This window comes from Stegodyphus dumicola, chromosome 8, assembly GCF_044657685.1.
Source record: "Stegodyphus dumicola isolate Sdum_Otavi_A_Nest chromosome 8, ASM4465768v1".
Taxonomy (NCBI): Eukaryota; Metazoa; Arthropoda; class Arachnida; order Araneae; family Eresidae; genus Stegodyphus; species Stegodyphus dumicola.
In genome coordinates, this window is record NC_140775.1 from 2,531,814 (window position 1) to 2,544,062 (window position 12,249).

A 12,249-nucleotide genomic window follows, 5' to 3' on the forward strand; every position below is an offset into this window, starting at 1 on the left:
CTTCATTATGGGCAAAGGTTGCAAGCTTTACTTGAGGTATTAAGATGAGGCTAGAGAAGACTAGAGACTGATCAAGACTAGAGAAAAGTCTTGATTATTTGTAATCAGGCCAAGGCTATTTGCATTTTAGAAACAGTAAGCTTTGTGTTATACTGACTGGCTAAATACTAAACCTGGAAGAAGGGAAAGTTTTGATGAGATTGTGTTTCTTTGAATCTAGATGCTGGCTTGATTTGTGTGTTATTTTGGATCCAGTTACTATGGATTGTCCATAGTTTCTATAGAATTTCCTTATAAACTGAGACCTGGGGGGGGGAATTTACTGAAAGGAAAATAGTATGGTAAACCAAAGCAACTATTCCATCAGTGACTGTGAAATGCTCGTGATGTCATGTGTTACATATTAAGTTGATGGTCTTGTCTATTTTGAAGAGTGTCTAAACATAGTTTAAGCTTTCTGACACTTATCTTTCAAAACAAGCATGATTAAACTGGAAGTTTTTTATGTTTGTTAATTATACCACCTCAAAATTAGAGGTGAAAATTATGAAGTCCAAAATGTAGACTGATATTGTAGGGAATTTCAGTGCATTAAAGCACCTAAAGTTTAAATGCATAAAGACTTTTCAGTTGTGTATAGTGAAGAAGGTAACTGTAAACGGTATGTGGTTTGTAAAAGGCATAAAGAAATTAGTGCTATAAAATCAAAAGAAGTACCAAATTTCTTTAAAAAAGGCAATGAACTGATGTTATAAAAGCCTAATTCTGGTTAGTTTAATTTTTAATTGAACACAACCTTCCAATTTCAGTTTTGGACCATTCAAAACAGCATTTAAATGCAGTGTTTACTGCCACAGTAAAAAAAAAAAAAAAAAAAAAAAAAAAAAAAAAAAAAAAAAATACTTAATTCAAATGGAAAGAATTTTTTCTAGCAAAAATTCTTGAAGCCATTCTTATTGAAAAAGTAAACAAAAATTCAAATGAATGATCTTTACAATTGTAATTTATGAATTAAAGTACTGTTTTTGATGATTATCTGAACATTATACTATATCTGTACATTGTTTCTTGTCTCTGTCTAGAATTTTGTTTGTTGTTTATTATTATTATTATTATTATTATTATTATTATTATTATTATTATTATTATAACTTCCATGATGAAATCAAAATATAAAAACCTCATTGGTATACAGTTTTTGGATTCTAATATCCTCTGCAGTTATTTGTAGTGTAAAATATTTGCTTCTGTAATATATTAGTGTATTTAGTGATATTTCTTTATGAGTAATAAAATGAAAATCTCTAATTTAAATATGCATGTAATTTACAACAAGTGTTTTAAATTATTGAGTGTTTTATATTTTTGAATTTTAATTTAATTGTAATGAAATTAATTAACCGTTAATTTTAAGTTAAATTTAGTAATTAATTAAAAATGTACCTTATGGGCACATTTTCAAACTTGTAAAATGCTATTTGTCTGTTGACTGCTGACAACTTTTGCTGTAGGCTGGAGTCTACACAAATCAGCCAAGGTGCCACAGTAAAAGTCTCAGTTGATGCTGAATGCTTAATGATCGTGCAGCGAACCGTGTTCTTAATCAGGCTTCAAAATGGACCGATTGGTTCACAATACATATGCTAATAGCTGTGCATTGCAAACAGTTGCATAAATTTGCTCATTAGTACTGAAACTCGTCCAAAAAAAAAAAAAAAAAAAAAAAAAAAAAAAAAACTTTTCAGATAAAATATGATTTTTCTCAAACCATGTGAAAGGATAGTGGTATATTAGGCATGGATGCTGCAAGAGCAGTCATTATTGTAAGGACACATAGCATGCTGGGATCTACTGAGGAATTAGCTCTTGATCATTGCAGATCAGGCTGTCTGACACCTGATGATTATGCTTGTTAAGAGCAGTGGTATCCATCAGCATGACTGTTGTCAGAATTATCTCTGAATGATTTGAGGTGCATTACAAAAATTTTAAGCTCTTTTCTTGGCTTCTTTATATTTTATTTTTTTAAATTTTATTTATTTATTTTGTGTGCATGTCTTTATTTTATCTTGTTTTCACTCGATATAAACATGGAAAGTTACAAAAATGATTCTAATCTTGTCATGTGGACATACATCTGTAAAAGAAATTTTTCTATTAATAAAAAATTTAAAATCGATAGTGTAAAAGATTCATTACTTTATAGAGTTTTAAAAGATTCATACATTTACAGAGATTGCACTAAGCAACAAAACGCCTACTGCCTCAGACAAGGCAGTAGGCGTTTTGTTGCTTAGTGCAATCTCTGACCAGCTCTTCAGCCACACCTCTAAACATAACATTGATTCTTGCTCAGTAACTGTTGAACTTTTGTCTTTAGCACAGTCCATGAAGAGAGACTCCCAGAGGCTTCTAAAGATTAAAACATGACATCAGTGTTATGATCATATAACCAAAAATTTTTTGGATTACATTTATTTATAGTCAAAGAAATCAGGATTTTATTCTTATTTTTTCAAAATATTGCTTACAGTACATTTGCTTAAACTGTACTTCTGTTGTTTTCTGCTTTCCTGTTTGTGAAAAACCATGTTCAGCATCACAGAAAATATTTGCCAAAAGAAAAAAAAAAAATTTCTTTGACATCCTGATCCTTAATGAGGAAGTACTCACCAGTTTCATTATTCCCGTACAAGTAGAGAGTAATGGTCTATTCCACTAAAAGAACTCACTGCTGTATATGCATATTTTCCCCCTGAATATTTAATGTGTATTCTTTACCTGTGTATGTCGAGACCAGTAAATGAGGTTCATAACAGCTGAATACTTTTTGTAACCAAGTTCTCAGTATTCAGAGTTGATTGTATACTTTATTCTTTTATTTTGATTTTCAGGATTTATTTTGATTTTTATAATGCCTCTATCTGAATCAAAATATTAGTTTATACATCATCATCTTTTAGATGAGATTGAATGGCCATCAGAAGCTGAGTGGCCAGCTACAGATGATTCAAAAGATTTAATATCTCAACTACTTCAACAAAATCCTCGGGATCGGCTTGGTACTGGAGGTGCTCAAGAAGTTAAAGAACATTCCTTTTTTGAAGAAATCAACTGGAATTCACTGTTAAGGCAAAAAGCCGAATTTGTTCCACAACTTGATTCAGAGGATGACACTAGTTACTTTGACAGTAAGTTATACAATTTTATTTCCACTATATAGTGATGCGTCAGTTATTCAATGAAGCATCAAAATGCTTAATACCAGTTAAAAAAACCTTAAAAGTTGTAGTTGTTTCAAATGTGGTGTTGCAGGCATTTTAAAATTTTTATTATTTAAAGTCTGATTTCATATTATTTTCATTTCCATTATAAATGAATAAGAATAATTTACCAGAAAATCTGTACATGGAACTAAGGAATTTACAATGTGATATAGATCTTTTTGAAAGATTTGAAGATGTAGATTCAATAAGCTTTTATTTGTACTTCTCAAAAATAAATATGCTGAGCTATGAATTTTTTCACCAAGAATAATCCCTTTGTTTGGGAATATTTATATGTGAACAACTCTTTCCACAGTTTTAATGAGAAAAGAACTCAATGAATTGATGAGCATCTTCAAATCCGTCATGAAGATAATTTCTGTATATGTCTACAAACTTCATCAAAATGCCATTCTCAAGCTTTAGTAAGAAATAAAGAAGTTGATAATGAAATTTAATAAGAATACTAAATTGCTATTATTTTTCTCAAATTTTGTGTATCTTGGTTTTTCTGAAAACTTAAAATTTTAGACAGTTTGTTTATTTTTAGTTTAAATTAAAATAAGTTATTTAATTATTAATTAAACATGTTAGAACTTTTTGAAAGAAATATATGTTAAAGAATTTAATATTTAGCTTCCAATGTGTTTGAATTCTTAGTTATCAAACTTTAGATTTCAGTGCTAGAAAACAAATACAGATCCGATTTTTTTATCTTTGGCATATAATTATCATTATTGTTTATGTATGTTTTGATAAATATTTAGTAAGTGAAATTTAAAATTTATTTAAAATATTTTATTAATACAATTTTTAATTTGCAAGGGGGAATCTGGCTTGTGCATTTGGGCCACAAGCAATTTAAATTGGAGACTACTGCTTTCGTGTATTACTCTCATGCTAGACATTCATTTTGTGTAGTAAAGAAACCAGTTTATGACATAGTCCAGAAATAAATTCATTCAAGCATATTGTGTACTAGTACAAAAATTTGTGTTAATATGTCTATTTTGAACAGTAATTTGAATTTTAACAAATATTAATATTTGAATTTGCTATTCGTATAAAGCAAATACGAGGGCTATCCAGAAAGTAGATTACGTTTTGGAATAAAAAAATAAACAAAGTATAGGAAACAAATTTTATTATATACAGATGAAAGCCACACTCAAATACTACTTTTCTACATAGTCACCATACAAATTAAGGCATTTATCGTAGCGATGTACGAGCTTGGAAATTCCTTCGTCGAAAAATTCGGCCGCCTGCGCCTTCAACCACTTCGTTACCTCTTCTTGCAGCTGTGCGTCGTCATCAAAACGCTGCATAGCCAGCCTCTTCTTCATTGCTGGGAATAGGTGGAAGTCGCTCGGTGCCAGGTCGGGACTGTACGGCGGATGAGGAAACAACTCCCACTTAAAAGATTCAAGAACTTTACGAGTGACATTTGCCGTGTGGGGCCGGGCGTTGTCGTGAATCAACAAGATCTTAGAGCTCAACATTCCTCTGCGCTTGTTTTGAATTGCTCTTCTGAGTTTTTGGAGAGTTTGGCAATACCTTTGAGAGTTTATTGTAGTGCCTCTTTCCAGGAAGTCCACCAAAATTACACCTTTTCTGTCCCAAAAAACAGTCGCCATCATCTTCCTTGCCGACATTGTTTGCATGCATTTCTTGGGTTTTTGGGGAGAACTTGTGTGCCCCCACTGCATTGATTGCAATTTCGTTTCACAGTTCACATGTTTCACCCATGTTTCGTCACCAGTAACGATGCGATCGAGTAAAGAGTCACCATCCTTATGGTAAGCGTCCAAAAAGTTCAACGCTGCAGCCATTCGCTGATTTTTGTGGTCCTCTGTCAAGATTTTTGGAATCCATCTTGCACAAAACTTGTGGTAACCAAGCTTTTCGCTGATGATTTCGTGCAACAAACTTCGCGAAATTTGTGGAAAACTCAAAGAAAGTTCCGTTATTGTGAAATTTCGATTTTCACGGACTTTAGCATCGACTTTTTCGAGAAGTTCGGCGGTCACTATGCTGGGTCTCCCACTTCGATCTTCGTCGTGAACATTGGTTCGGCCATTTTGAAATCTTATGACCCACTGACGCACTCCATCTTCAGTGATAATGTTGTCCCCATACACTTCACGAAGCTGCCGATAGATTTCTATCGGTTTACAGTTTTTTGCAGTCAGAAACCTTATTACTGAGCGCACCTCGCAGCTTGCGGGATTTTCAATTAACGCAGACATTTCAAACCGTCACAGTATCTGAACGGAGCACAGCACGAACCTCTCACTAGCACGGCTAGATGCAGACTGAGCTGCGCAACGCTCTGACCCCAAGATGGCCGCGCTAGCCCCGCCCCTAGCGGACACGGACGGAAACGTAATCTACTTCCTGGATGGCCCTCGTATAAAATTAATTTCTGTTCCAATCTAACACCTGAAAAAGAGAAGTCTACATAAATAACAGAAAGAGTACCTTACGCTAGATCGTGCCTACTGAGCTTTAATACTAATATGGTGGAAATGATCAGTTAGGAAGCCACTTGTCTATTATTTTATTTATTTATTTATTTATTTTTTAATATTATCAAGTAATGTATATCAGTAGTGAATAGCATAGTTTAACCATTTGCGCTAAAAAGACATGCCACGCACGTCAAGATGCTTTTGTCTCAAACCGCGGACGACGTGAACACCACTTCGATAGACATTTATTGCAAAAATAAAAATAACGTGGTGCACATGTCTCCTAACAATGAGATTGTTTATTTCTCGAGTTACAGCTCTGGATTGCACTCGCAGACGCGGAGCTGTGTAAATGAGACACTTTATCGCTTGTTATATTGTAACGCACGGCACCGCAACCGTGAAGTTTAGTCATAGCGCAGGTGATTAAATGGTCTTAAGATGGAGCATTGTAAAATCTTCCATACTGTTACTGACCTTTACCATCTTATCCATTGCTCACTTATCATGTTGGGCTATTAAGTGTGTTTCTTCCATGGTGGATTTTGCAGTTTAATTATCTGTTGTAGTAAGCTGAAACAGATAGATACTCTCATTAAACTTTAAACTCGTGAATTTAGGAATGTTTCAAATGCTAATGTTTGAGTAATTTCTCATCCTAGGTTTCGCAGTGTATAAAATCCTATTCCAGGACTTAGTGGAGCATTTGCTGAGCACAGTTCGTGTATTTGCTATGTAAAATGGATTATTATTCATTTGTTTTTTCATGTTTCATTGCTGTTTTAAATTTCAAAAATACAGTTGGTGCAGTTTCATGTCATCACATTTTCAGGACTATTTTGATAACATTAATTAAATAATAATTTTTTTTCTTCAGATAATTTACGACATGAAGTTCTTGGACTTTTTTTTAGAAAACGATTGGCAGATATTTTCTTCTATCAGTGATGCGTCAACTTGTTATTTTTCAGATATTCTAGCATGCAAAAGGAATTTCTTTTTATTATTTGCTAATTCTGATGAATCCAGTGAATCTTTCTAAAACTTAGAAAATGGACTTCTTTCTTTGCACATGGTAGTCTTAAACCAGAACAAGCTGTTTGTTGACTTAATTTCTTACTTGCCAACATGTCGCTGTCATTTGGCAGTTTCTATACTTGATTTTGATCGTATTTGGCAATTTTATCTTTTATTTGGCGATTCTACTTAAACTTTAAAAGTTTATTCTGCAATATTTTAATTGTGTTAACTAATGTTGAACACTATAAGTGATGTATTTTCCACGTTTTTGTATACAAATGGGCGGGACTTCAGCAATTCATTAACAGAATTTGAATGAAAACATCAGCTGCACATTAACCCATTAACCACCAAAACTACAAGAAATGTTTCTTTTCTCATGAAAATAATAACTAATATTAAATTAAGCATTTATAACATAAATTTACATTGAAAATAAAAAAAATGCTCTTACCTGTGGAAAAAGCGAGTGTTGCGTTCGCGCCATGTCAGCGGAATAAGACTACGGATGTTTAGTGAGTAGGATTGTACTCATGTGATATTTCTTTCGAGTGGAGCACAGGATTACTTTTTAGCTGTATAACGTTTTATAAATCTGCAAATCACTTTACTTGTAATTAATATTAAAATATACATTATATTTCTTTTACAAATACAGATTATTTCAATTGAAAGATTCAAGCATGAAAAGCTTGATTACAATCATGATGTAAAGCTACATTACATACTTTGCATCTATAAACAGTCTGGCTATGGTACTCTTTACAACAAAGTCTTTTGTTATCAACGGACTTTATGATAAAATGTCTACCATCTCCATGCAATGGTTTTTGAATGCTGAATTTACTAGGTCTTCCTGTTGCTGATCTATTTCTGGCTAACTCTACACTCTCAATAGGAGTTTGCAAAAGGAATGATGCATTCTCACGTCTGAAATCCAAAAGATACTTTATATTTCCAGTAGTAAAAAAAAGTGGTGATATTTAGTAAGTTTAGATATGGTCTCACCTCATATAATTTATCAGTATTGTCAAATGCAAATTCTGCTTCATATTCCTGTACTGCAAACGTGATATCGATTCTCGTACAACAGGAACGGAAATGTCCTTATCAAAAAAGCAATACATTTTTTCTTGAGGTAAAGAATGATATCCTGTAAGCAATAATATTTCAATAAATCTTCTCATATAGGCTTCAGATGCAATAAATTGTGGGCTTTCTTTGGGGGGGGGAGGCTGAGCGTATATATTTGTCTGTTCAACGAGAAGAGAGTAAATGTCTAAACCAAAAAGAAAATCGAAAATCTGTGCACTAGTTTTACCTTGTATTTTGTCTTTTATAATTTCTCTTCTATCTCTTTCTTCATGTTCTTCCTGAGACATAACTAAAAGTTCCTTTTTTATCCACTTCAAGATTTCAGTCTTCTGCTTCTTAAACTTAAAGACTTTTAAGACTATAACTGCTTTTAGAAGGCTGAAACTTACTTTTTACGTGAATTTCAACTTCCCCAGCAGTATCATTTGGTAAAATATCATTATCATTATTTAAAACATTGCCATTCTTTTCTTCTTCGTAACTAGCTTCTGCAATTTCTGGGGGAACAACAACAATATCAGTTTCATTCTGGTCATTATTAACATTATCATCATCTGTTTCTTAATCAAAAAATCTTTGAAGGGCTTCTTCTAATGTAAGATACCTCGTTCTAGGCATTTGTAAGCAACCAGAACATCGAAAGGAATGAGGAAAAAAGGAGATTGACTACCCGTTTCCTGCTGACGTTGCGTCAGCGCAACGCCTGTTTTCCCTCCCTTCCTAACACAAATATAAACATCTGACTGATGTAATGTTCTGATAAACAGTGACCTTGACTAAAAATAGATCACTCATAAAGACGACGATTCTTTCGTTAAATATTTTCAGCAAAAATACCCGTTCGAAAATTTTGCTTAAAGTATGAGATTAATTATTATAAACAAAACGATTGTTGAAGGCAAATATTTTTTTACAGAAATAATCTTCGTAATATTCCCTACACAAAATCATCTGTTGGTATAAAATATGTTAGGTATATACGCATTTATTTTGACTGTTGCATCAACGCAACACCAGCAGCTAATGGGTTAAGTGGCACCTACTGTATTGACCAATTTTGTAGATTATTTTTTTAATAACCCTTGTAGAATTTTAAATTGTATTCAGTTATATGTATACTTTAGCATTGAATGATAAATTCAAAAGGAAAGATTGTTACTGAATATTGAGTATATTTTCAAAAATGCATTGATAATACTTCATCATTAGTTGTTAATTCTTCCCTTATTGTTTCCTGATAAATAGCTCGAGCTGATAGATATTGTCATGAAGTTGATGATTCTGAAGATATGGATGACCCAGATGAGAGTGCTTTGTTCAGTAGTTTCTCATCTTGCTCTCCACGATTTAGGAAAGTCTATTCCAGAGTTGAAAAAGAACTAGAAGAAGAGCACATGCTTCAGGTTAGCATATTTTATTTTATTTTTATGCATTTTTTGTGTATTAAGAATTAGCTTCAAAATTAGTAACAGTGAACACCTGTGTCTTTAGTATAATGTTGTGATTAAATTTAAAGGAAATCACATTTCACAGCAGAAATTTTCAATTTCTGAAATGTCTGTTTAGTAAAGCATAAAAAGTAATATGAATAGTAAAATAGTTATTGCATTAATTATTATGGATGTCAGCAATAATAACATGAATAACAAACTTTATAATTTTGGGTTCCACTGCCTTAGCTGAAGTAATCTTAACCACCCAATTCTTGATCGTATATATGACTGAAAATTATAGTAGTTTACTAAAGAATATTTTGAATAAACAATATTAATACATTTTAGTATTTATTAGTGATTCTGTATTCTTGCTGGTTATGGTGTCTTTTAGTTATTTGTAAATTAAGATTTATTTGCACTTAGGTTAAAATAACATGCAGAACAAATGTTAATTTAGAAGTCAAACAACAAAAATCAGCCTTATACAGTCAAAAGTCGTTAATTCGGACCTCAATGCTAAAATCTTTCTGTGCATGCGCCGTGTTGACGCATGCTCATAGGCGTTTTAGACATTTACGACTGCGCATATGCGTCTGTGCAACATTTTCGCGTGCGTGTTTAATATATAACGGACGGTATAAGCTAAAATTATCTAATTATCTATTTCAGTTAATGTTGATGATTGCGTTGTACCTTAATCTTCGAATTGGATCCGGCTTATTATTTTTTGCAGACTGTAAGAGCAATTTTATAAAAGTAAGCTTGAACTTTCGATTTTGTCAAATAGAATTTCCGATGCTGGAGCTCCCAAAGGATCTAGAAAACGAAAGTATGTTTCGATATAAATCAAACAAAAAAACAAATTGCTCCAAAAAATGGATAAAGGTATATCCTTTGTTTATCTAACCGTCCGAAATCTGTTTATCAATTTCACACTGCTCTGCCCGGGGGGGGGGGGACGTCGCAGCACGCAATGAACTGGAAGTTGATCTGTCAGCACTATCGTTATCTTCAGGGCAGATGTTTTTATTTTATTCGGCTTATAATTCCTTACTAAATGTAGTATTTAATCTCGATGTACTCCAACTTTGATATGATTTAAATCAAATTCCTCGTCATTATAAATATCACGAATACAAATCAAATAGTTTTCTGGTTGCAATTTTCTAATTTCGTCTATGCGTAAGGTACGCATGTGCGCGTTGAAAGAAATGTTTAATAAAGTAAACAAATATTAAGCTTCTTTTTTTGTAAATTTTGATACCCTTTAGGTCATACTTGCTCATTATTTTATAAATTACGGTTTCATATTTTTAATTTTATAATTTCTGCATGCCATCTTACCAGATTTAAACTGATGATCTATAATCCGGAAAAATCGATAATCCTGAATCGCTGAAGTCCCGACGAGTCCGGATTAAAGACTTTTGACTGTATTTGCAAATTTTCACAGGTAACAATGCTAAACATTTTTGTTTCGCATGATAAACAATGAAGAAAATCAAGCTAACTAATCATAAAGCTTAAAACGTTAGAAAAATTTCAAATTGAAAATGAATACAAAATAAAATATTTGCTACTAGAAAACATGAAATCAGACAAGCAAAACACTATATTAAATAAGAAATTAAAATGTGTAAACCATAAATTAAACTTAAAAAATTTGAAAAATATCTACCGAAACACATACAATCACATTGCACTGGTAGGTTTTTTCACAATTTTTACTTCCTTGTATGAAGTTAAAAGGAGGTATTGTAATTGCAAAAAATTTCGGGTATCAATCATATTTCAACGAAAATGTCCATTTTGACTGATATTGAATGCAATTTAACAGTGTTTTTGCATGACATCTGTACGTAAGGACAGAATAAAAGACTCTTTCCCCCCAAAAGTTATAAAACTGATTTAAAATGAATTCTGAAGATTTTTTTCGTGGTGTTTGTATGTTCATATGTACGTATCTCGCATAACTCAAAAATGAGTAGCCTCAGAATTTTGAAATTTTGTACATACGGATGCTATAACATGTAGATATGCAACTCCCATTTTGGTTGCAATCGGCTGCACCAAGAGTATATATATATATTACTCGGCTCAGTGAGCTCAGTTTCTTTATTCTTATATGTTTGTTTGTAAATTGCACATTTTTTGCTTTAAAAATGATTGAAATTATGTTGTTCTGGTTAAGATTTTTATGCCTTTAGTTAACCTGCATGCAATAATTGTGGAATTATCAACAATTTAAAAGTTTCTGAAGTGCAGTTAAGCCTAATTTCTGATTACCTTGGCAGCCATGTTTGTTTACATTTGAAACTTATCAGACTAATGGATTTGTTGCCAATCTAGAGAAACTAAACTAAGTAACATTGTCTTTTATTATTGCGAATTAAGTTATGCTCAATTCATTCTGGATTTAACATATAAGTTATTAGCTTGTTTTGGCGTAGAAACTAAATTTGATTATAAGAATTGTTTTTTTTTAAATTGTTTTAACTGTGTTTGGTGTTTTATGTTTTTCTATAGCTTTCAAATTTTAATGAAAATATTTCGAATTTTTATGTATTTTTGCCTTGCCGCGAAGTGAGAACTGAATTAGTAGCACATGCGCATTAGGTAAGCGAGGCTGAATCATCTGTGAAAAACTGTTTCTTTTTTATTTTGTTTATTTTATAAATTGTTAGTTTAAAGGTGCTTTGTCCCTGAAGGACTACTGTTTTCGTTTTGTGATTTTGTGTTGGTTTACTATAAATGTCCGTTTCACTTTTCAAACTGTTGTCACCAAGTGGTAAAGTCCTGCATTATATTTGAAGAAATTAAATAATAAAAAATCTACTTAAATGTATGCATATTTCTTGCATTGGGATAAAACAATGGTAAATAGAGCCATCGAAATTTGAATGATGCAATCCTACTGTGAATATGGGCATGTGGAAGCCCAAATTTGAAATATGGAATTTG

At 32.2% G+C, this 12,249-nt stretch overlaps 1 protein-coding gene across 4 annotated transcripts in view; it reads left to right on the forward strand.

Moving 5' to 3' along the window:
- The window catches only part of dop (microtubule-associated serine/threonine (MAST) protein kinase dop), a 189,818-nt gene that overhangs the window by 117,815 nt on the left and 59,754 nt on the right, over nucleotides 1-12,249 (forward strand). For all 4 annotated transcript variants that reach the window (XM_085821506.1, XM_085821508.1, XM_085821509.1 and 1 more), the window contains 2 exons: nucleotides 2,964-3,191; nucleotides 9,098-9,255. In XM_085821506.1, coding sequence (XP_085677632.1) covers nucleotides 2,964-3,191; nucleotides 9,098-9,255 — 386 coding nt within the window. The remainder of the gene's footprint in view (nucleotides 1-2,963; nucleotides 3,192-9,097; nucleotides 9,256-12,249) is intronic.